Below are 26,302 nucleotides of genomic sequence, written 5' to 3'. Positions count from 1 at the left end.
CAGTGTGAAGATAACTAAAATTTAAATGAAAATGAGTAACCTACAGGTGGGTCTTACTAAGCTAAGCAGTGCCCAGGAACGTTTATGAGCCAGCAGGTAGGGAAAAGCTTTTAGACTCGGGTGTTGGGGGAATGCAGTCCCTAATATGGCCACAAGGTGGCAGAATGATTGCACTCACAGCGCTACTAAGAGGAAAAATACATGATGCTGAAGAAGGAAATCTGGAGGGGCTCCAGAGGATGCCCAGTGGATGGGATTGTTGTGGACCCTCCCTTCAGGTTATGAGATCAGCTGTGTCTGCCTCTTGCCTCCAGACCACGTGAACCCTTCCTTTGCTGCGACGGAGAACCCTGAAAAGGGAAGGGTCCAGGATACTCACACAAGCTGCAGATATTTGAAGGTGGAGAGCTGAGCAGGGACCAGGGTGAACTGATTACCATCCAGGTAGCTGTAAGAGAAAACCACGAGGTATCTTAGTGATTTTTTAGGCCTTTCCTTCCCCACCTCATTCCCACCCATGCCTCTGCCAAGAACGACCCCAAATCACATCACCTCTTCATTGAAGGAGAATACCAAATTTACTCTTCTGCAAGGATAGCACATTTTTATAACATTTTAGAGGTCCAAGACAGTTTGCCTCATTAAATTTTAGTGCACGTTACCTCGTTTGACTCTTAGAACAACCCTTTGAGGGGAGAGAGTAAGTATTATTGTTCTAATTTTGCAGATAAGTACACTAGGCGTCAGAGAAGGCAGATGTTATGCCTAAGATCACACAGGTGTTAAGTGGCAGAGCTTCCAACTCCAAGTATGGTCCTCTTTCTACCACACCCAATTTCAGGAGGAAATCCATTTTTGTTTTGTTTGTAATTAGGTAATAGAATTGCTTTTTGCAATAATGCCTCTAAAAGCTTGGTGAGACCAAGGGGCAGAGACGTGTTCAATGAAAGGGGGAAAAAAAAACCTTCCCTCTCTTTCGACCATCCCTCTATCTCCTCACTAGCTCCTCTTCCTCCTCCTGTTACCTAACTGAGGCATTCTCCAAGGCTCAGCTGAGACCCTCTGTTCAGGATCAGAGTCATAGATTCAAGCTAGAAAGAACCTTAAGAACTCATCGGGTCCAACACATTTATTTTCTTTTGATGACCTGATCCCACTTTATGTCTTCAGCTACCATTGCTGATAACCATCCAATGAAATTCAATTCTATATTTGTAACTTTACATTATACTCCAGTCCCACATCTTCAAATGCCCATTAGACATGGGCACTTGTATGCCCTATCACCTCTAACTCAACACATTCAGATTCTCCCCCAATCAGCTCTCCCCATTGTTTTCCCTAGTTTTGTCAGAATCACTGTAATTCTCCCACTCATCGAGGCTCAAAACCTCAGTCATCTTCGCTTCTTCCCTGTTCAATTAGTCACCAAGTACTGTTGATTTATTCTTCCTCATGTGTCCCAAACTTTCTATTCTTACTGATAGAGACCTAGAGGGACAATATGGCATCGTCGACAAGGAGGTAGCAAGACCCGCATTAACACCCTGACTTGGACATATACTGGTTTTGTGACCTTGGGCAAATGATTTACCTTCTCAGTGCTCTAAGCAACTCTCTAGAATTCTATATGCCAGCAAAATTACAGGTCCACTCCCTGTTCCCAGCTTTCCTGGTTTACTCTCTCATCATCTCATTCTGAGAAATGGTAGCCTTCTAATGGGTCTCCCTGCCTTCAGTTATTCTCCTTCAATTCAGTCTCCACTCTGCTGCTAGACTAACCTTTGTAAAACATTGCTTTCATTATATTAGTCCACCATTCAAAAACTCTCAGTGTCCCCCACCCCCATTATCTATAAGATAAAGAGCTCAGAGTAGCATCCAAGGCTTTTCACAGTCTGGCTCCATCCCACCCATCCCACATGATCTAAATCCCAACACAAACTTTCCACTCCAACATGGTCATATTTCCTCACTGTCACTTGAACATAACAGGATTAGTGCCACTTGAAGCTTCAACTCCAAACTGGCCTTTTTCAAATTTTCCCCATGTATACAAATTCTTCCCATCCTTCAAGGACCAGCCCAAGTTTCATCTGCTTCAGCAGGCCTTCCCTTCCCTCACTGCCCCAGTCTGTTCTGATCTCCCTCTTCTCTGGTCCCCAATAACTCACATCCTCTGTATCATTAATTTTGGCACTGATCATACCACGACTTACACTGTGACCACTCTTAGGATCATAGACTGAGAGTTGTATGGAACCACCTCAAGGTTGGAAAAGAACTCAGAGGGAATCTAGTGTAACCCAACTGAAAATGGATCCCGTCTACACTGGGCTTGCCAAGCAGCCTCCCAGGTCTCCACTGTGATCCAGTGATTATGGCTTCCTTGCTGTTCCTCAAACCTCCATTTCCCCACTCTGGGCATTTTTCACTGGTTGCCCCCCAGAACTCTCTCCTTCCACATCTCTGCCTCTTGGCTTCCCCCGCTTCCTTCAAGTCCCAACTAAAATCTCACCTCCTGCAGGAAGCCTTTCCTCTTTAATTCTAGCACCTTCCCTGTGTTGGTTATTTCCAATTTATCATGTATATAGTTTCACTATATATAGTTGATTTCATGTTCTCCCTCTTTAGTCTGTGAGCTCCTTGACAGCTGGAACTGTCTTTTAGGTTACTTTGTGTCCCCAGTACTTAGAACTCTGTCTAACCTATAGTAGGTGCCTAATAAATGTTTACTGATTGCCTGACTACCTCCAAAGGCAGCCCATTTCCCTTCTGCGTGGCTTTCATGGTCAGAAACTTTTCAAGTCTCAATCTACCTCTTGGCCAATTCTATTTTCTGCTCCTACGTCACTCCTCTGGGGCTAGACAGAATAAATCTAATCCCTTTTCCATGGGACTGCTCTTAAAATACTTGCGGTCAGCTGTCACGTTCCCCTTAAGGCTTTTCTCTTCAAGGCAACAACAACAGTAACAACAAAACAACTAACATTTATATAGTGCTATGTACCAGGCACTTTGCTAAGCGTTTTAAAATTATTACCTCCTTTGATAAAACTCCCCCTCATTTTCAAGATTAGAAACTTGAGACCCAGAGAGATTAAACAGAACCAGGATTTAAACCCAGTTCCTCCTGACTCTGGGTCCAGCTTTCTATCTATCGTGCAATCACTTGGTGTGATGAGGACAACTCACTCCTGCCTGCCATTGACCCAGATGGTTCTCTAATACTCTAAATTATAGCTAAATTAAAAATCTCCATTGCTGGAGGGAGTTTACGCACAGGAAGCTCCTCACACCAGTGAAGATGATCTGGACAAATGACAACAGTATTTGCTCTATCCACCTCACAGGGTTGTTACAAGGAAAGTGCTCTGTAAGTGGTAAGCCAATATTTATGTCTGTGTCTATGTCTGTGTCTATGTCTATGTCTGTGCCTATGTCTGTGTCTACGTCTGTGTCTGTGTCTATGTCTGTGTCTATGTTTGTTTCTATATCTGTGTCTGTGTCTATGTCTGTGTCTATGTCTATATCTGTGTATGTCTATGTCTGTGTATGTCTATGTCTACGTCTAAGTCTATCTATGTCTATATTTACGTCTAGATCTATCTATTTAGATAGCTAGACATATATCTATCTAGATATCTATATCTATCTAAATAGATATAAAGAGATATAGACATAGATACATGAGATTTTTAATATTAATGATAAAAGGAAACCCCTCATTTCTTCCCCCCACCCCTAAAAACCCTGCATGGCCTTAGCTAAGTCAGAAGGGGCTGGAGGAACCCATTGATGGTGTCACTCACAGTTCAGTGACATTCTTGGGGATGCCTTTGGGGAGAACCCGAAGGTGTTTGTTGCTGCAACGGACGACAGTGTCAAGGCAGGTGCATTCCTGTGGGCACTGTGGCCGTGGGAGGCAGCCTCCTTCCTCCTGACCTGGAAAGGAAATCAGTGAAAGGATGATCATTGAGGGAACCCACCTTTCCTGCCTTCAGCCTCCTTTAGTCAAGGCTCAGCTAGGTTCCTTGGGAACTGAAGACACTGTTTCCGGACACTAATCTGATCTCCAAATATTACCAACAGTAGGTCCTTTCTCGATAGAACTTCTCATAAATCAGATTTTTAGGTCTGAGTACCACATTTTAGTAAGGATATTGTTCATATCCACCTAGTCTCTATCTCCCTCATTTGGCCTTTACTTGCCTACTTCACAAACATGATGCCATCATCTGACCCTTTAATGCTTCAACAGCCACTACCTGAGAATAACTTTCCCTTGACCTTCTATCACCTTGACCTGTGAACCCTCACTTGTGGATAGCCCCCTCACCCCCAGCCAAATTCTCTGTTCCTGGGGCTACCAAGGGGTCCTGAAATAACTCATGAAATCAAACTAATCTCAGGAAATCATTCCCTATGAATTTATGATGCTTAAGTTCAGCTGGACCTTTACTGGCTTATATTTTTAACTATTATCTCTATTTCCTTAGTTTTTAACTTGGAGACAATCTGTGGATAAATTTAAGGTGGTTCATAAACTTGGATGATGAAAAAATTATATCTTTCTTTCAATATAATTTGTTTCCTTTGTAGCCGCATATGTTTTACTTTATGCATTTAAAACATTATTCTGGGAAGGGGTCCATAAGTTTTATCAGACTGCCAAAGCAGGCCAGGACACAGAAAGGGTCAAGAATCCCAGGTCTAAAGGTAGCCATGGCACAGCAGATACAGCTCATCTGGGAATCAGAAAAACCTGGGTTCAAGTCCTGATTTTGATAAAACCGGCTATGTGACCCTGGGTAAGCCAATTAACCACTCGGTGCTCTAGGCCAGGGGTTTCAAATTTAAATAATTAGTGGGGCCACTGACCTGCACATAATTATCCCTGCATACCACAAATTGAATTAGTATTAAAATGTAATATTATCTATGTTATATTTGTTGTTTATTTTGTCAAATATTTCCCAACTGCATTTTAATCTGGTTCAGCTGCACTGAGTATTGTAGGCCCTTTGCAGCCAGTTTGACATCTCTGTTCTAGGTAACTCTCTAAGCATATCATTGTTTGTCCTTCATTCTTGAAGAGGATCATGCCATGACTTCACTTAGCACTCCATTCTGTACCTCTCTAATTCACTTGGATTCTTTTTACATGGGTCTCATTCTTCTATAAAACTTTAATCTCCATGCAGACAACAATCCTGTTCTAGCAAAACCTCATTATCTCCTCCAGTGTCTAGCATTATGTTCTCCACAGAATAGATACTTAATAAGTGTTTGGAGAATTTAATTGAAGAGGTAGTGTTAGGAGAATGGAAGCTCCCTGAGGGCAGAGACTGCTTGAACTTTTCCCTTTTATCTCCACCACTTGGCACAGTGCCTGACACATAGTAAGTGATTGATAAATTGATTGATTAATTAATTAGGTGTGCTCAAAGGGACTTGACCAAAAATGGTTAAAAAAAAAAAACCTTGAAAAAATTAATGAATTGAGGATGTCTAGCCTATAGAAGAGAAGATTCAGTAAGGGAATGGGATGCGTCATGATAACCACTTTTAAATATTTGCACGTGTGGAAAAGGGATTTGTCTTACCTATATGGCTCTGGAGGGTGGAACCAAGACCACCTAGAGGACTTAATAGGAATACAGAGTTTTACTCAATATAAGAAAAGACTTCCCAGCAATCCAAGCTGCTGTCTAAAGCGGTCACTACCTTAGGAGGTAATGGACCCCTAAATGCCATAGGATCATATCATTTAGACCTGGGAGAGACCCTAGAAGGTCATCTAGTCCAACCCGCTGGCTTTTCAGATGAGGAAACTGAGACTCAGAAAGATTAAATCACTCGCCCGGATCACGCAGTTAGAAAATGGCACAACCAAGATTTTGACCAAGTTCTTTTGCCTTTAAATTCAACCCTCTTTCCATTGCTCCATGTTGCAAACAGAGATCCGAAGAATACAGGGAGTTCCCTTTATTGATGCGGTGCTTCACATAGGCAGTTATACTAAATGACCCCCACAGTTCCTTCAAGTTCTGAGATTCTGCCCAAGTCTCCTCAACCTCTTTAGCTGTAACCTCCTCCACCTCGATGACCAAAGAATAGCCTTGGGTCTTATGGATGCAGCAAGAATTTGATAGATTTCTCTGGCCTGGTTTAGCTGGAGGTCAGGTCAGGCACATAGTGGGATAGGTGGATTCACATTCTCAACAGGAGACTTAATGCAGCCATGGGAAAAGAAGGTGAGGCACTGTATTTGTTATACTCCTGCCAACTCACCCTATGACAAGGTCCAAACAACACTTGACTTTTGACTAGGGAAGGGCTATTCAGACAGCGGATGCGAAATATCAGCACCTCCAATTCAGTATCGCCCTCATGAGGCTATAAGAGATTGGTTTGTCAATGTACATTGTACATTGTAACAGCCATGTTGTATGATGACTAATATTGATAGACTTAACCCTTCTTGGCAATACAAGGATCTAAGACATCTCCAAAGGCCTTATGATGGAAAACGCTATCCACATCCAAAGAAAGAACTATGAAGTTTGAATGCAGATTGAAGCATACTATTTGCTATTTTTTTCTTCTGTTTTGTTTTGTTTCCTCTTTCTGGTGGTTCCTCCTATTGGTTCTAATTTTTACTTTCAACATCACTAATGTGAAAATATGTTTAATAGGAATGTATATGTATAGCCTATATCAGATTGTGCACTGTCTTAGGGAGGGAGGTGGGGAGGGAGGGGGAGAAAAATTTAAAACTCAAAAGTTTATGGAAGTGATTGTTGATAATTCAAAATAAATCAATAAAAAAAGAGAGGGTTTTGTTATTCACCCCAAATTCAGGTGATCCCTGAACTGCCAGAGAAGCCAGGAGTTCTCACCATTAACCCTGAAGTTTCTGTACTATGCAATCAACAAGCATTGATTAAGCCCTTTCTATGTGCCATAAGTGCTGGGGATATAAAGAAAGGGAAAAGCAATTCCTGCCTTCAAGGAGTTTACATTTTAATAGGGGAGACATCGGGTATAAAAATGGGTCCATACAAGATATATAGAGTAGATAGAGAGTAACCTTGTAAGGAACTAACACATGGTATTGGGAGCAGGGGAGAGGTGCAGGGTACAGGATTCCTGATTAGGATCCAAGAGAGAACCAAGATCAGGGTACGCAGGAATGAGCGTGTACACGAGCTAGGAATCATCTCCTTCCTAGGAAGATGTCAGGGAGATGATATGTCTTGGGACCCAAGAGATGTTCTTTCATGGAAAGATTCAAAAGTGAGGAGGGATGATCTGGGGAGGTGAGTACAGGGGAAGGTAGAAAGCGTGCATGTCTGGCCCTGCAGGTCAGGTCTAGCCCCGCACATCTCCAGCACATAGCAGTGTTGTGGGGTACAAGGAGAGCTGGCCTCACCCGGAGCCCTCTGCTATCAGCAAAGTCCTAGCTGTGCCTCTGCAGGGAGGAAAGGTAAGCACGTGACCTCTTCTCCTAACCAGCTCCCAGGAGGACCCCCAGCCAGGCGCCACCTCCCCCACGATGCCTGTGAGTTACCTTCCTCACACCTGAAGTCGGGGAAGGCCACATCCTGGAGAGGGATCTGCCGTAAGAAGTCGGGGTTCTGGCACCGGGGGTTTCCTGTCACAATCTTCCTCTTACGAAGCCAGTCCCCGAGCCAGGCCAGCTGGCAGTTACAGTTAAATGGATTAGCCAGGAGATTTCTGAAAGGACAAGGAGATAGGAATAACAATAATAACAGCAGCAGAGGCAGTAACAATACTTAACATTTATGTTGCACTTGAAGGTATGCAAAGCTCTTAACATTATTATCTCATTTAATAATTACAATCCCATGAGATTTTGTTGTTCAGTCGTTTTAGTAGTGTCTAACCCTTCATGACCCCTTCTCGGCAAAGATGCTGGAGTGGTTTGCCATTTCCTTCTCCAGCTCATTTTACAGGTAAGGAAACTGAGGCAAACAGTTACGTTACTCCCCCAGGGTCATACAACCAGTAAGTGATTTGAACTCAGGAAGATGAGTCTTCCTGACTCTAGGCCTGGTGCTCCGTGTACTATGGCGCCACCTAGTTGTCCCCTCGTGACATAAGTGCTGTTATTCCCATTTTACAGAAGAGAACAATGAGGCAGGCAGGTTATGTGATTTGCCCAGGGTCACACAACTAGCAAGTGATTTGAACCTAGGAAGATGAGTCTTCCTGACTCTAGGCCCGGTGCTCTGTGCACTATGGTGCCACCTAATTGCCCCCTTATGATGTCGGTCCTATTATTATCCGCATTTTACAGAAGAGAACAATGAGGCAGGCAGGTTAAAAGTCACATAGCTAGTAATTGTTTGAGGCAGAAACTGAACTCAGGTCTTCCTGACTCCAAGTCCGGCACTCTAGTTTCTGTCATCTAACTTTATTCATGAGCTAAACCCTGCATAACTGCCACATGTGCCTGGGTATTAGACGTGCTACTATGCAACCTTTGCAAAGACACGGATGCACTGAGTCATTAGAGTAAGGAGTCTAACAGGTCAACAACTGCACCAAAATGATACCCCCAAATGCTCTGTGTCCCCTTCAGACTTCATATGCTTATTTCAATTCCCCTGGTAAAAAATCTTTCTTGGAATGGAGTCAGCTTGTCGACCACACACGAAAGCCTGCCTCAAATGTGCCTCAGACTCTGCAAACAGTTCTCAGAGAGGGGCTACAAATAGTCTGAGCAGTGGTGGCTTATCAGACCAAGCAAACAACCTCCCGAGTAACTGCTCTGAAGGGGATGCCAATCATTTGCACGTATAAGAATTAGTATGTTTGTTTAAAAAAAAAGTCACATCATTGAATAGTCACATCTCATATTCTAATCCAGGCACATCTATAACAAGTTTTGGTCTATGACACTCAGATCTTAGCAATGGGAATAGGGGTAAAGGGTGCTGGGGCCACGCTGGGGAAGGCCGGCTAGCCCTCAGGGACATGGAGCTCCGAGCTCCACCACCAGGGCTGCTGCCTCCGAGGGCTCTCGACTTACAGAGTGGAGAGAGACTGGAGGGTGTCAAAGGCCCCTGGCGAGATGGTGGTGATCTGGTTATCATAGAGTGAGAGGAGCCGGACGTTTCGGAGGCCTGTGAAGCTGTCATTGTGGATACAGCTGATGCGATTGTTCCTCAGCATACTGCAAAGACAAGGAGAAAAGGGAGAGCAGGGCTCCTCCAGGCTCAGAAACACTTGTCTGCTTAACCTGCTTCCCCAGTGAACCCTGCTCCTAGATTCACAGGCGTTGAGGGCAGAAGAGATGTTAGAAATCATTCTGGTTAGGGGGTCCAAATGTGTTTGCATCTAACCCTGTGGTGGTCTGGTGAAGCCTAGGGACCCCTTCGCATAATAATGCCTTTAAATGCATAAAATAAATACATAAATAAAATACACAAAAATAAATGAAATACGGAGAATTACAAAGGAAACCAATGATACTAAAAAAGTTTGTGAATAGGAAGACTGTGATCACATGTGCTCTAGCAATGGGTCTAATAACTCTGATAATACTGAAGTCACAATAAGTGTAAATGATATTTTGAGATAATGTAGGCAAGAGTAATGTGATATGCAAACATCTGTGATTTCTATTGGTGACAAGATCTAATGCTACTTCTGCTAAGCAGTAAAATCTGCAGTGTGCTGTCTACATAATTGAAGGAAATTCTCAATTTCAGTGATAGGAGAGTGTAAATAATGGTGTAATCTTTTTTTCTCATCTAAGTTTATCTCATCTCCTAAAATATTTCCACAGACCCCAGGTTAACAAGCTCTGATTTAATACAAACTTCTCATTTAAACAGATGAAAAAACTATAGCCTAGAGAGAAGTAACTTGGTCAAAGTCACAAATCTAGCAAGTGGCAAAAGACAGTCTGGAACCCTATTGCTTTTTAAAAATCAAGGTTCCTTTGAAATAAATGGTGGGGTGGGTAAGACAGTGGATAGAGCACTGGCCCTGGAGTCAAGGGACCTGAGTTTAAATTTGACCTCAGATACTTATTAGCTGTGTGACTCTGGGCAAGTCACTTAACCCTGATTTCAAGAAAGGAAGAAAGGAAGAGGGACCCAGCTACCTTTATCCCCGCATGCTATCTCTCCTGCTTACTTCCACAGTCAAACAAAAACAACTTCTCCATACATACACATCCATGTTGTGTACACACACACACACACACACACACACACATACACACACATGATACTACTCCCTCTCCTGTCTTTGTACTTTGCACAGCCTTTGTACTGACTGTCCTCCAGGCGTGGAAGGCTCTGCCCTGTGTCCCATGCCTCTTATGTTCCCTGGTGTCCTTCAAGATCGAGCTCACATCCCACACCTCCTGCTCGTTGACTGACATGCATGTGTATATATGTACATGTATGTATGTATGTGTGTATGAATTTTTTCTTCTGCACTAGAATTGTGACTTCCCCTGTATAGGGATCAGAGGTAGCACACCATAATGATGACAGAAAGGTGGGCCCTGAGTCAGGAAGATGAATTCCACCTCACCCTGTCTCATGCTGGCTGTGTGATGCTGTGTCCCCAGGGCACTTAACCTCTCAGTGTCCCTGGCAATTCCCTAAGACTACAGATTACAGAGAAAGTGCTGATCTAGTTTTCCTACAGGGAATTCCCTACATCAGTGAAATCCAGGTCCAGACCAAATACGTATGTGTGTATTATATTGTGTGATTACATATGTGCTTATGTATATGTATATATGTATTCTATAGATATGTGTATCTATCTACATCTATGTATCTTAACTACCTACAATGATTATTCTGCACTCAAGAAGGTTGGCCTTTCAGTGTGTTGGTATTGTGATGACTTACTCTTAGGACATGAGGATGACTTAGATTACTCATGGATACAAGAAAGACCCCTAAGCCCTCAGCTGGAGACAATAAAAACTTTTACAGCCCAGATAGTGCTAAAAACACTATTGTTTTTGTAACAAGGAAACAGCAATGAGAATTCCCATTATCTGTTTGCAACCCCATCTTCCTCGCTCCTGTTCTCTTTTATTTTAATACACATTGTCTAAATCCACAGAGCTATTATTTTATGCATCCAAATCCACTGATCCCTCTCCCACTCGCTGTCTCCCAGGCACTCACAGGGTCCTCAGGCCATCCAGACCCCGGAACATGCCACTCCGGATGGATTCCAACTGATTGACAGTCAGGTGCAACTCACTCACGGAGGCTGCCCCCTCAAAGGCACCATCTTCTATCTCTGCCACCTTGTTGTTGCTGAGGTTACTGGGGACAGCAGGAGAGGAAAAAAAGTGGGAGCCACATGAGGGCTTTGAATCCAAGACTACAGATTCATGAAGGCTACTCTTTTCCTTCCTTTCTCCTTAGATTTCTCTCAAATTTTGTCCCTGGACCCAGAGAAAACTCCCATCCAACCAGAAACCTTCATCTATCTGATCTCCTGGTTAGCATCTACTCTCTAACAGAAAGTTCTCCTGCCACCACATTATTCCTGATGTTTAGAATTTCTCTTCAACCCCCAAATCTGGGCAGGCTGAAGTCCTATCCAACCCTTCAGTCTCCAGCAAAATGCCACCTCATCTGTGATACCTTCCCTGATCCCCATAAGAGGAAAATGATCTTCTCCTCCTTCCCTTATGCATTCATTAAGGTTATAATTTTTGTGTATATAATATATTCTCCTACTAGACTAGAAACTCCTTGAGGGCAGACTCTGTGTCTTAATCATCCTTGTATCACCAAGCACAGAGCTCCACACATTCTAGGGGCTTGCAGAATATCTGTTGAATCAAGTTGGACTCACATTTTCTTTAGATGTGGAAGTTTTTTAAAAATCCCAGTAGCCTCTAAGATTGAGATTTCATTGTTGTTCAACCGTCTGTGATAAGCAAGGAAGAGAAGAGGAACTGAATGGGAGAAGTTACAGTCACTTCCAAATGAAGAACCTATCAGATGATAGCATTATAGGGGCATCTGTGGGGAATTCCATAAAGATACATCACCACCTCAAAGAGAGTACACTCATTATGTCAGATTGTCTGATCCTATTAGAATAATATGATAGACCTAGAGCTAAAACAGTGAAAATATTAAAAATATCTTTGCAATATGAATAAATAAATTACATATATATTGAATGTTTGCATATGTTGATAAATACACATGCGATAGATTAAGGTAAAACTTTGGCTAATCATTCTAAAGAGTATCCTGAAAAAGGAGATATTATCAAAGTTATTCACTAAGGTCATGTTTTTACTATTTTCCATTAAAATCTTTTTTTAGCTCAGTGTTTATTTAGCAAATATTTGTTATAGTAGGCAAATATTTGTTAATTTGGTTTAAATGAGGTTTCAATTTACTATAGCAAAATCCATAATAGGTTTGAATTTCACAAGCACACTCTCAGAAAATCAGAAACTCTTAAGGCAACAAATGAATATCTATCAGAACAGAACTATGGACAGAACTTTCCTTTTCTAATCACTGTTTCCTATTTGCCTAAGTTCAGTCTTCAGGCTCAAAAGAGCAAACTGACACATTATCTCACACTACCTCCAAGAAGAATAGGGTTATTTACCCTTACAATATTGCTTAGGTAGGAGGGAGGCATAATGATACATAATTGCAGTATGAGAAACTGGGGTTCAAATAAAGAACACTGTCCAAAGTTAGTCAGCTAAGCAGCAAAGGAGCAAAACTGTCCAGACATCTCATTGAAGGGTAGAACTCAGCTATCCCCTCAGTGTTTATGGTGCATGGTCATCTGCCAATTCAATCTTTCAATTTTCCTACTGGTTTCAAAAGCCCCTGAAAGGAGAAGTTCCGGGACAGGTGGAAGTTACCCTAATAGCCACAATACTTACATATGCCTATAATATAATAATGATTGTGAAGGGGGTAACTAACCCTACCCCTAGCAGTCCCCAAGATTGAACAGAACTAGGAAACTGTCTCTATGACAGCTGTAGAGAAAAAAGCTAGAACCCAAGAAAGAACAAAAGGGGAGAGTAGAAAAGGGGGAGGGGAAGGGGGAGAGGCAGAGGGAAAGGGGAAGAAGGAGAGAGGGAGAAAGGGAGAGGGGAGGGGGAGACTCAGGTCAGGGTGGCAGAGGAGGTGCCCTCACAGCTCTGCAGTGGACTGTGGGATTCGTTCTGGGATCTTGGTAAGTTTCAGGTTGGAACATTCCACCACGTTGGATTCGCAGCGGCATTTGTGAGGACAGACAGCATCACTGTTGCACTCACTGTTCAACTGGTGATCCTCTGTGCCTGGCTCGAGGGAAAGAGTCATGAGAAATCAGGAAGGGGTGCTTGGTACAGGACCACCCTGTTCATAGAGGAGCCTAAATCTAACCTGTCCCAGTTAGGCATGCAGAGACATCCAGACCTTTGTCCACGCCCTCCACCACACAACCCTCCCAGGGCACACACAGGGATCTCTTTTCTCATCCACACTCCTCAGAGGTCCCTTACCTGGAAGGAAGTACTGCTCTTTCGCTGTAGAGAAAAAACAAACAAACAAACAAACAAAGAACTGGCTGATTGTGTAGAGAACAGCCTGGCAACCTGTACCTGCCCGATCTAACAACTCATACACATGATCCAGGGATAGAATTTGAAGGCCTAAAGTCACGGCTTTATAAGTGATAGAAAAGCTCTCATTTCCAAAGGCAAAATCCTATTATCTGTGTGACATTGAACAAGTTACTGAGTCTCTCTAGGCCTCAATTCTCATCTGCAAAATGGGAGAGTTGGACTAGATGGCCTTCTAAGGTCCCCTTCTGAAAATGAGGGGACTGGACAGGATCTCATTGGTGCTGCCCCAACTTTCTGTGACCGATGCTGAAAAGTAGCATCCTATTTGTATTGTGTGTTCAGGCTAAGGAGCTAAAAAATAAGCTAGAGAAAAGATCCGTCATGGTAAAGGAAAGGTCAGGATGATGTAGCAATGAAGTATCTTAGATCTGAAAGAGATTTTAGAGGCCATCTAGTCCAACTCTCCCATTTTACAGATGAGAAAACAGAGGCCCAGAGAATCCAGGACCTGCCCAGTTATGCAATAGGCAGGCCAGGGCACCAGCACCAGAACCCAGGTCTCGACTCTCAGTTTGGTTTTTGGCCCTTCTCATGAGAGAACCTGACATAGAGTTGAAGGGCTGTGACTCTCAGTCCCAAACACTGAACCCCACTGCCCCAATCCACATGATACTTATACTGGTTTAAGTTGCAGGAAGCATTCCTACCGGTCGAAGCATTAGAGGGACCTCTGATCTCACTGTCACTGGGTTCTCAGTTCTCAGGTCTCCCAAGAGATCAAAAAGTTACTCGAAGAACTCTGATGGGCAGTCTGGTGACAAGGGCATGTGGGGTTGTTTCTATTAACTCTTGAGTCCTAAAACTTCCAAGACAATTCTGGGGGCTCCCATTTCTTCATCCCCAGGAAAGAAGGAGACAGAAACACAGTTACCTGAGCACCTGAATTTCTTGCTTTTTATCTGCCCGATGCGCTTGTTGGCCAGACGGCGGGGGCTGGCACAGCGGGCTCCGCTGGTCTCGATGGGGTTAGCGCGTAAGAAGTCTGCCAGCCACTTCAGGTGGCAGTCACAGATGAATGGATTTTGAGCCAGGTGTCTTTCCAAAGTGAAGACAAATAGAGAATAAAGAAAAAAAGGCTAAGAGCCTCCATCGAGGCTAGCGCCCCTCTCCAAACGTTTTTCCTCCACTCTTCCCTTAAAGCTTAGTTAACCAGGAAGGCAAGGGAAGGGACTGGAAGAGAAACAAAACACTGGGCAGGAGATGGTGCTGAGAGGAGGCCCTTGTCCAACCCTGGGCACAGGGCAGGGGAACTGATGGGAATGGAAGGGTAGTTAGTGGTCAAGAGGGCTAGCAAGGCAGGGTTGGGAGTGTTATGGGCAGTGGTGGGAAGAGGTGAGGCACTGACAAGAGAGGGATGAGGGGCTGGGGGTCAAGATGACCCACAGGAAGAGGAGGGGAGTGGTGAGGGAGCTGATGTGGAAGGGGGTGGGACATGGGCTGGAAAGGAAGGGTAGGGGCGCATTATACGGAGTGATAAGGAAACGAGAGAAGGATGCTGATTGGAAAGAGTGAGATGATGCAGGTTCGGGCTACAGATCACAAGGAAAGGGGCCAGGGGAGTGTGTTTCACAGGGAGAAGAGCGTAGGTTCAGTCACCTACGGGTGCCTTCAACCCCGGGACTTGTAGCTGCAGCCCAAGGAATGCTGGGAGGTGAAGGACTGAAGAGGAAGGAGCTAAGGAATGGTATGCTCCCTCAGCCTCTGGCAACACACTCCCTCCCTCTGGTTTCTGTACATTTGAAATTCCAGGCAATTGCTTCTCTACCTCTTGGCTCCCTGGGATCTTTGGGTCTGTCAAACGCCTGCACGCTTATAAGGAGCCAGAATGAACTGAGGCTTCAGCCCCGCAATCAACCAATCCGTTGTGATGGCCCTGTTGGGAATCCCTGACCCGGAGACGATTTTCACAGAATTGCCAGCTTTAAAAAGGTCACCCGGCCTCAGGCAGGGCTATGCCCAAAGCACAGGACAGACATATACCGTATCACTTTCTGCCATTCTCCTGTCTACAAGGCAGATACTACAGACGCTCAACAGGAAATCCTTATTCTTTATGTTTCCCGGGTTTGCTAAGGACCACCCATGGCCTTTCACTTGGCCCCCTGAGTGGCCAGCAGAATATATTTCTAAAACAGCTCAATGAGACTAAGAATTTGTGGTCAGTGATTAGGGAACTCACGGCTGTCCTCTGTGTACATCTAACTGGTACTTCTGGGGATTAACCCCATTATAGCCCCAAGAGTTCTCTGCTTTATTGACTGAGCTCGCCTCTCCAAACCAAGATCGGATCTGAAGAACAACTTATAACATCACCTATTAACTTACTCCAGTGTTAATTCCTCCTGATTGAAAATCCAAAGCAGCACTTTTTTTTCCCCTGCTGCCCAGTATACAACTAATATCATAGACCTTCAAATTTACATTGCAATTAAAGGTTTGCAAAAGCACTTTGCTCACAACAGCCCTGTAAGGTAGGCAGTTCAAGTATTATCATCTTCATTTTATGGATGCAGAAATTAAGCCTTAAAGAGGCTAAATGACTTACCCATGATCACATAGTTCCTAATTGTCAGAGCTAGGCCTGCCCCATCAGGCTACACTCCTCTGGACTTTTCCATCGTGACCCAGAAACTTCCCAATCCTGGAAGATCCCTTCAGCCCCGGCACTTACACCTCAGACGCACCCACTGCCCTTGGGGTCCTGCCCTCTGACGGGGGCACTCCTCCTAGATTCTCCACTTAACAAGGGTGGACCAGGCCAGGCATTTCTTCATTCCCCAGCTGGCTGTACTCCTTTGGACATCATGCAGGGGCACCTTCTCTCCCCTTTTTTTCAGCTTTCTTTTATGTGTTGCATTCCCCATGCTTGGCACCTACTAAGCACTTTAATAAATGCTTTGACTGACTGACTGACTAACTCAGGGTTTCATACTCAAAGACTATACCATGCTGCCTACCCAATGTCACAGGTCATCTCATCAGGTTTGCCAGGTCTTACACAGCTAAGGCTAAAACCCAAGTCTCAAGCACCCAAAATTTAGGTGAAAGTCTTTTAATACTGTCTGAGTTACTCAGATCTCCTTTTTATCATAGATTTAGAAGTAGAATCAATCAAGAGTTTGTAGATTTAGAACCGGAAGCGGCCTTAAAGGTCTTTTAGTCAATCCCCCTCATTTTACACATGGGGAAACAGACACAGAGAGGTTAAGTTACTCGTCAATGTGCACACAGTTAATATGCTCAGACCCTGGGTTCAAACCCAGGCCCTCTAACAGCAAATGCAGCACCTTTCTACTGTACCACAGTACCTCTCATTCAACACATGAATTTTACAAATGAGGAAACTGAGTTCCTGAGAAAAGATCTGACTGATAAAGACTGATTTTTCTTAGAGTTAATTAGGTCTACCCAATCTGGGATTTGAACCCAGGTCCTTGGACTTCCAATCTGGTATTCTTTTCATTATATTACATTGCCTCTTTTTAAACCAGTATAAGTTTTGGGTTTTTTTTAATCCATTTTCAGTTGCTGACCTTTGCCAAGAAGATGTGTCTGCTGACTCTCTCCAGGGAAGACTTTACATCTATTTGAAAATTCATCAGATTGTAGGGGCTGGTAAGTGAACTCTCCCTAGCCTCCATTATGATATACCTGCTTATGGTCAAATGCACCAACCCCAGCATAACCTTCTTCCATCAATTTGGGTCTGTCTTAGAAGAAATCACTTTATGTTTCTGCTGAAATCTGTCTACTCTGTATTTTAAAATGTTCTGGGGTTGAAGGGAAGGATATTCACTTTAAATTTACTGGATCTGTGGCAAAAGCAGGCTGTAAAATTTCCACAACTGTGATCAAAAAGAATGGTTAATGGATAACTTTAAATACTGCATGCAAATAACCATTTCATGCAAGACCTAGCTTCAAAGGGTAGAAAGCTCAGCACAAGAAAAGATGATGTGGAGAAAACATTTCTTCTCTTGCTTTGAAAACCTCCACTAATCTCTGATTCTTGTGCTTCTTTCTGGATCTGAAATGACTTTGGGTTCTCCAAAGTTATATCTGCAGAGAATTAGCTCTGACAGGTCCTACCCAGAGGCCTAATGACAGACTGTGTATGTCTACTGGTCAAGTACTAGCCTACCTAATTCAGAGACTTACTTGGCAGCAAGTAGAGAACTTTTGTTATTATTATTATTATTATTATTATTATTATTATTATTATTGTTATTGGCTACAGCCATTCTTGAAAGCCAAATACCAAGTTACTAAGGTATTGGAATCTTTATCAGTAGGGAGAGTGTCCATACTGATAAAATTACAGATCCTTGGAATTATCTTTTCTGTTCCTAATTATGGAAAGGAAAGGCAGCAAAAAACTGATCAGAGTTCATGGACAGTCAACCTCAGGTTTTGCCTGTATTGGCAGAAAGCTGCCCTAGATACAGATTTCTCACTGGGGCCATTAAGGCTACCTTAAAGGAGGACTCCAGGCCATCAATACAACAAAGTTAACTGAGCATCTTCAAGTTAAGGGAGAGCCCATTGGAGTTGAACTTTCTCAGTCCTGAGAACCTGACGGATCTAAGCTAATCAATGGTTCTTAAAGAGAGCTAATAAAGAAGGTGTTTGTATTTCTATAAATCTCATTCTAATTTGTATATACTTCATCACATACACAGTAATTAATAAAAATTTAAATTAATTAAATTAATAAAAGGCATTAGATATAAATGACAGCTAGAGAGATTCTTCCACAATAAGGTGTGATCCTGGTGAAAGCTTATATTTGGGGACCGAGGACTAGTCTAAGTAGCAAGAAGCTAATCACCAGCAAACCATTCGCTAAGTGATAAATTCTTCTGCCACAATGAGCCATGAAACAAAGAAAAAAGACATAATGCACCCCTGCTTCTGCAGTGACCATGACAAAGCCACAAAAAAGAGGCAGATAGTACACAGAACAGTTTTTATGGTATCTTCAAAAATTAAACTGTTGAGACTCTACATGTGAAATCTTTGTCTGGTGACCAACAACTGAACCATATCCACATGGACATTCTTGGCATTAATTAAAATAAATATCATAAGGAAGTTACAGCAGAATGGAAAGGTAGCTTAAGGTTCTTCTCAAAGAGGCTAAAAGAGGGGCTTGTAAAGTTTCACTGAGCATCCAAGGGCAAGAAACACCATTCACAGAACACTTGGTCATGAGATGGCAATGCTAACCATGAGCATAAGCAAAGAGATTACCATGAAGAGAACCGTAGCTTAAGAATCAAGATTTATTGCAAAGAATAAGTTGGGAAATTCCATAAAACACCTGACAAATCCTCCAAACCATGTCAACACAGGTCTTGATACTCAGTGACTTCACTGTGAAAATGGGAACAAAGCAAAATGATGAAAAACAATAAGCAAAAGAGGGCAAAGACTTACAGATTATTCAGAAATCTCATGCCTGTATATCATGAATGCTTACTTTAAGGAGAGAGTTTGAAGGACATGTCAAACATAGTAAGAAACGAGCTAGACCTTAGTAGACAAGAAATGAATCATCTGTCTATGTTAGACTATTAACTGGCTAGTGCAAAGGGCAAAATCAACACCAAATTGGAAGAACAAAAATTAAAAAAAATAAGAAACTACATGCAATTGTAATATCTCTAATCAATCATTACTAAGTATTTATTAAATGCCTATTATGTGCCAGACACTATTCTAAGCTCTGGGGATACAAAAACAAGAAATTAAACAATTCCTTCCCTCAAGAAACTTATAATCTAAGAAGACAGCATGTACACACGTAAGTATATATAAGTAAGTTATGTAAAATGAATACATAAATACAAGAAAATTTTGAGGGGAGGGTACTAGTAGCAGGGGAATCAAGAAAGGCCTCCTGTAGAAGATAATGTTTGAGCTGAGCTTTATAAGAAACTAGGGATTCTATAGGGCAAAGCTGAGGAGGAAGTGCATTCTAAGCATAAGGGACAGCCTCCAACCCAACCTGTTTAAACAAGCTATTGACAAAAAAAGGGAAATAAGAATAACATATATTTATGTAATGCTTTAAAATTTGCAAAGTGTTTTCTTCTGCAAAATGGATAAAAAGTAAAGACATTGACTCTGATTATGATCATTTCTTAGACAAGTGTGACCAATGTAAGACAGCTGGCACAAAGTCAAGGCCAAATGAGCCCAGAATCTGTCTCAGTCAGAAAGGCTTGATCCTCTCACCACACAGACAGACATGGCAGCCGAAGGTGACACTAGTTTGGAACACAAGTTCCTTTGCAAAACGTTTCAGAAAAGGATTGTAGATCACAAGCAGTAGCAGCTCAGAAAACAGCCCCGAGCAACAGAAGGAATGATAAGTCTGCACAATGCTTAGCATGAAATACGGCTGATATGGAAATACGTTTTGTATGACCTCACATGTATAAGGGGTATTGTACTGCTTGTCTTCTCAAAGCATGGGGGAGGATCTAGAGTTAGGCAGGGAATTTGGAACTGAAAAACTTCAATTAACTCATTAAATTTTAGATGGAAAATAAATGAAGCCTTTAAAAAAATAAAGTTTAGCATGAGAACAAAGTCTGAATCATCCTAAAACCATAATCTTCAATTGTAAGACATGGCACGGAACCACCCAGCATGGCGTGCCCACGTTAAAGAAGGTGTTGTGCTCTCTGAGTAAAGCAGAACTGCAATAGCTCAAAAGAAACATGAAATGCACAAACTCAGAGACATCTCCACTCCAAATGTTCATATGGACTACTTGTACCTGACCAAGCACGTATCAGTCTGATCAGCCAGTCGGACACACTACACCTTGACCCCAACTTAGTGATGTCAATTTGGTCCTCCCTGAGAACAAAGGACAACAACCAAACAACCACTCAAAAGCATCTGTAGATGAAACTGGAAATAGAACCAAAAATGGATAATAGAACGAGTGTGTCAGTATTTCTTCTGGGACCAATCCTCACCACGGATGATGAGAATCACCTCATTTGGACTCTGAATACCTGAGTACCTAGTGTGCTACATGAAGAATGAAATTGAACGTGAAAAGGGCATTTAAAAAGATAAAGTTGGGAAGAGCAGCTGGACCACATCAAACGCATGGAGAAGAAATCTGTATTGGAAGTGACATAATTTGAAAAGCACTCAGAGACTGATTTTCAAAATATTTCAAAAGATGGAAAAGATCACAGACAGCATCATCATCCCCAAAAGATGAACAAGAAGACATCAGCCCACATGCCAACCTTCTTGTCCTTAAACACATTTTGATGACAGCAGACAAAGCACATGTCAAGGATATATCCTTGATGAAAAAACGAGAAGAAAAGAGGCAGAGTTTCACAGAAAGTTTTCTACAGCCAATCATATCTTCATTAGTCACACAATTTACTGACGAGTAGAGTGAACGTGAAATCTCACTGAGTTTACTATTTGCTGATTTCCTGAAAGCACTTGACTAATATTTGGGGGAGAGCAGGGGAGTGAATAGGACTGCTCAATGAAAGTCCACTCCTTATGAGCATATGAAGTGCGCTCTACTTAACACAACCCCTATGTGAACTTGAGCATGTGTAAGCATTATTTCTAATAAATCTACCGCATGAAGGAGAAGAGCCTTTTGTTGGCTGCTAAGCCAGAACCAGGAGTGCATTCATTTAAAAAATGTATTGTTATCTTTTGTTGTAATTGCATTGCCTGAATTTCTCTCAGTATATCTCACTCCCTATCCCTCCCCTAAAGAGCTGTCTCATATAACAAAGGATCAGGTGTGCATTCAAAAGGCACTGTCCAGTGAAGGGTTTACTCTTTCTTGCCTAGTCGTGTTTGAGTGAAAGAGATGTGCTTTAAGCTTCTGGAGAAAAAGAGAGAGAGAGAGAGACAGAGAGAGAGAGAGAGAGAGAGAGGTTTCAGGACCTCCCCACCCACTGCCAACATATGGTGAAGAAAAATAAATCTCTAATATTTTTTCTCATCTAAACTCATAGACCCTCTAAAATCTATTCATGGACTCTTGGATGTCTGCGAACCTCAAAATAAGAATCTCTGCTTTAAGTGGATTTATTTCACCGAATTACAGAATTTCAGACCTAGATGGGACTCCAGGGGTCAACTAGTCTAACCTATACTTCAATAAGAAACCCCTCTACAATATCCCCAACAAGTCATCATCTAGCCTTTATTTCAAGACTTTCAGATGCACCATCTTGTGCAGGTATAACTCGACAAAGAAAAGATGGATGATGGAAACACAGCCCCCAGAAAGACAAGGATTACAACATTTTTCATATGTGCATTCCAAGCAACTAGCAGAGTGTCCTGTGCATAGTAGGTACCTAAACAAAATTTGCTGAATTGTCTATCACATTCCCAATTAAGCAAGCTCCATAAAATCTATGCATTGCCCCAACACCAAATAGTATCACAGGAACTAGAACAGAAGGCACAGAATTGGCAGGCACTGGGCAAATTCTTACTTTATTCTTCTCCAACTATATATTATCAATCACAAGCCAATCACACAGGTGGGTCATTTCCTAATGAATAGATAGCAACTGATCCTGCAATCAGGAAGTTACATGGGATAGAAACTGAGCCTGAAACCAAGAAGCCACCCCCAATTCCTCCCCTCTCCATGCACTTTCCTGGTCTGGAGCCTAAGCGGAAAAGTAGGGGCCACTTACAGGGTCTGGATGGCTCGGAGAGAGGTGAAAGTCCCCTTGGCCAGGCTCTGGATCTTGTTGTCATATAGTGAGAGCAGGGATAGGTTCTGGAGATCTTGGAAGGCATCAGCTCGGATGCAGTTGATCTTGTTGGCATTGAGAAGGCTATGGAATGAAGAACAGAAGTAGCAAGGAAGGCAAGAAATAAAGGCTACAATTTACTTGATCGGGTGTACAACTTGGAATAGTCTGGTTTTTTCATTGCCTACAAAGAGGGCACTACAAAGTTATTATCTCCTATGCACTGATCAGTCAATGAAGAATGTGTCTGCCTCTCAATTGTGAAGGGTCCTACAATCATACATTGGAGCTTAAATCATAATGTGACTGCAAGATGTACAACCACAATACATTGGTTCACCAAAACTCATCCTGATCCTTCCAGTTGCTAGTATGTTCTCCACCTTCCAAAAATTGTTTTGTATTTATTTGTCTGTGTCCATATTCCTTCTTTCATGCCCTTTTCCTCTCCCCAAGAGGATGCACGCTCCTTTAAGACAAGGAGAGTTTCTTTTTTGTCTTTGTCTCTCCAGTTCCTAGCATAGAACCTGTCACATAAATAGACATTTAATGAATGAAAAAATGGATGGACAGATTGGAAAACATTGAAAAGTGCTACACTCAAGCACTTGATGGGACTTTTCCACATTCCCAAAGTTCAATTTGGGCAATTTGAAGAACTAAGGTAAGAAAAGTGGATTGATCACCTGCCTGAGCCCTGAGAAGGATCCATGACTGTATCCCTACATAGTCACCAGAATTTATCTAAGTCATAAGCTTCAAGGTAACTTTATAAGATATGCATGTGGCTACTTCCAGACAGAGCTACATAAAGAAGCCTGATTTCACAATCTTCATTGCCCTGGCATCCGTCTGTTAGCTCTGAATCTGCTTTTCACCTGTTCCCAGCGATACCCTATCTCCACCTCCTTCTACATAAAGCATTCCATGGTCTATGGGACTCCACAGTCTCTTGTCATCCTTTTGGGTTCACGGATAACTGTGACAAGATGGGAAAAAATGAAACCTCTTCCTCCCATCCTTCTCATTGTGACTGAAAATGCTTAGGAGCATGAGGTTAACCCTGGGAAGGTTTTCTGAAAGGTCTGTCATGCCCCTAAATAGGCTCACTCCCCTTCCCTCTGGGACAGGTGTTCATAAGCTGATGGTCCTTACAGCAGTTGTAGGGTGTAGAGACCGCCAAACACCCCCCTGGGCAGGTCTGTGATCTTGTTTCCATAAAGAACACTGGGGAGAAAAAGCAGAAATAGTAAGTTAGATAGGGACTCTCCCTTCACCTGGCTCTCTCTACTTAATCCTATACTAGACACATGAAATTAGAGGCAGGTTCTTAAAAGGAGTTAGGAAGAGTCACATATCAGGCTTTAGCTTAAACTCTATTTTTATTAAAGACTGTGGACAGCTAAACCACTGGATTTTGAAGGTGTGTAGCTCTCAATGACAATCTATGTAGATTAAGGTAAAAACCTCTTCAATGTAGGTCAGGCAAATTCAAATTATTCCAGAACGCTGGAAGCAGCATCCTTAATGTTCCTCCTTCTTCATCACACTCCCAATACTCCCTGTTGGACTCAGTTCTCCAGTGAGCTACATGGGGAACTGGGCTGGGCCTAGAGATATGTGCAGCAACTCTGTACCACCTTGGGAGAGCTGATTGTCAATCTTCGGCATAAGCATTTATACCTCAGAAATCAGCAAACGCTACAAATCAGATATGTTGGCTTATTGATCTCCAGACTTAAAGCAGTAATGAAGGAAATGTTGATAATGAAAATTAAACTTAAAAGTGTGTCACAGTTCTCAGAGATCTGACTATTAAACATTTACCAGTATCCCCTGGGTGGGTCCCTTGGTGTCAATGGGCTCAGAGCCTCTGTCAGAAATTCTCCTTACCTGCTGAGCTCATTCTCATCAGGCCTGAGGCACTCGTCCCTGCTCTGTCCCTGGCAAACCTGGCTCTCCTTTCATCTGCAACCCCTACTCCACCTGTGACCTGTGTTCTAGGTGAGGCACCAAGGACTGGTCCCATTCAGGAACCTCAATTGGTTCTGGGTGCAGTGCCAAGACCCTCGGACCCCATCGACTACTCACAGAGAGTTCAAGGAACGAAGACCTTGGAATGCATCAGGGGCAATCTCAGAGATCTGGTTGTTACTCAGGTCTCTGGAAACCAAACAGAAGGGAGAGAAGTCATCAGCTTCATCGATCACAACCATATTTTCCACTTCCTAGATATTCCCTTTTAAGAAAGTAAAGTATTTTAGGTTTGTTTTACCATTTCATCTTATAAATAGTTTATTGGATATAAAATGGGGCAGGTGTGGTCTTCTCCACACTTCCTCCTTAAATTTAAAGCATTGACTTTGCAAGAATTATATGTGCTAAGAAGAGAATCCAGAAATCGCATGGACTGCTAGAACGGAAAGGGCTCTTATAAGTTATTTAATCAAATTCCCTCATTTTCCAGATGTGGAAACTGAGTCACAGGGAGGTTAAGCAACTTTCCTGTAGTCATACAGTGAGTGAGTGTCTGAACTGGGGCCTGAGTCAAGACAAGTCCATTTTCCTTTACATCACACTGGCTCTCACTATAACAGTCCTTATTCTTTGCCCATCTCCATCACAATATTCTATATGCTTTCTTTAGCCGTTAAGTCTTGACCTGACATTTTCCAGGATCAGAGGGAAGTTTCTGTCCATTGAGAGTTAGTGAGGCTCAGCCCCAAACCACTGCAATGAAGGTAGAGGTGGTAGTGTCTGAGAAATAGACATTATAAAGCCAGATGGACAGCTCTGTGCTCACTTCCAGATTTTGCAGCCCTTCCTGTCCATCCCTCCTACCTCCCCATGTAAACACAGAAGTGACAGCATGAGTCATAGGCAGCTCCAGAAGTACACTAGTTGACAAAATGCACTTACATCCTCCTCAACTTTCTGTAGGGAGAGAAAGCTCCAGGGGGTATTGATTTGATGCCATTGAGCTCCAGACGGCTGCAGAGAGAAAAACAAATAGGAAAATTAAGGACTGATTCCACAGTCTACAGGAAACCCTTGAGCTGAGTACCTATGAGAACACCAGCTACCAATTAATTCCCCGCCAGAAGGCAGCTTCTTCCAGCAGCCTGGCATCATCTTTACCCACCTGGGGAATCCACCCAGCACGATAAGCTGTTCTCATCCAAAAGGATGAGGCTGATGACTTCCAGTGAATGGCGGGCCCAAAGGCCAATGTCCCCATTCTAACCCTCTGGGGAACCAGCGGGGAGCAGGGCTGATATTGCTTCAACTTACAACTAATTAAAGTTGCATATGTTATCAAAAGGAAAACCCTTGCTGAGGCCAGAAGGCATTTCTGGTTGAGCTGAAAAGTTTCCAGATGAGAAAATGTAATAACATTCCCTTTCCTGTACACCACCTTGTAGCCCTAAGCTCTCGACTCCTCTCTTGCCAGAGAACGCAAAGTGGGGATCCAGAAACCCAGTCAGGGGAGGCAGCTCCTGCCTTCATAGGATCAGAGGACCCTGCATCTAGAGGTAGAAGAGGCTCTCTAGTTCAACCCCTTCTTTTTACAGTTGAGGAAACTGAGGCTCCCAGGGTGACACTATTAAATTATTAAATATCTGAGGTAGGATTTAAACTCCTATCTTCCTGACTCTAAATCCAGAGTTCTATCCATGACCCCTTTCGCCCCTGCCGCTTCCTCTTCCCCAGGTAGGAACAGAAATTCTGAAGGTTGAGCTGGTCTGAATCCCATCTACAAAGGACAGAATGGACTCGTTCTAATAGACTCCAGGAGACAGCCAGGTGGGTCCCACCTGAAGGAGGAAAGTAGCCCAGGTACTACTGGTGACAAGTCTTTTCCAGGGTTGGG

The 26,302-nt window shown here is 42.9% G+C and overlaps 1 protein-coding gene across 1 annotated transcript in view; it reads right to left on the bottom strand.

The window, feature by feature from the left end:
* Positions 1-26,302, bottom strand: part of SLIT1 (slit guidance ligand 1) — a 241,458-nt gene that overhangs the window by 39,597 nt on the left and 175,559 nt on the right. Inside the window, exons 10-22 of the mRNA XM_027859881.1 lie at positions 25,351-25,422; positions 24,523-24,594; positions 23,587-23,658; positions 22,372-22,515; positions 14,535-14,698; positions 13,541-13,564; positions 13,192-13,336; positions 11,869-11,943; positions 11,187-11,330; positions 9,059-9,202; positions 7,574-7,740; positions 3,813-3,945; positions 380-448 (exon numbers count right to left, since the gene is read on the bottom strand). Coding sequence (XP_027715682.1) covers positions 380-448; positions 3,813-3,945; positions 7,574-7,740; positions 9,059-9,202; positions 11,187-11,330; positions 11,869-11,943; positions 13,192-13,336; positions 13,541-13,564; positions 14,535-14,698; positions 22,372-22,515; positions 23,587-23,658; positions 24,523-24,594; positions 25,351-25,422 — 1,425 coding nt within the window. The remainder of the gene's footprint in view (positions 1-379; positions 449-3,812; positions 3,946-7,573; positions 7,741-9,058; positions 9,203-11,186; positions 11,331-11,868; positions 11,944-13,191; positions 13,337-13,540; positions 13,565-14,534; positions 14,699-22,371; positions 22,516-23,586; positions 23,659-24,522; positions 24,595-25,350; positions 25,423-26,302) is intronic.

The sequence above is a fragment of the Vombatus ursinus genome, unplaced genomic scaffold (assembly GCF_900497805.2).
Source record: "Vombatus ursinus unplaced genomic scaffold, bare-nosed wombat genome assembly UNPS02000749.1, whole genome shotgun sequence".
Classification (NCBI taxonomy): domain Eukaryota; kingdom Metazoa; phylum Chordata; class Mammalia; order Diprotodontia; family Vombatidae; genus Vombatus; species Vombatus ursinus.
This window is presented reverse-complemented; position numbering and strand designations above follow the sequence as displayed.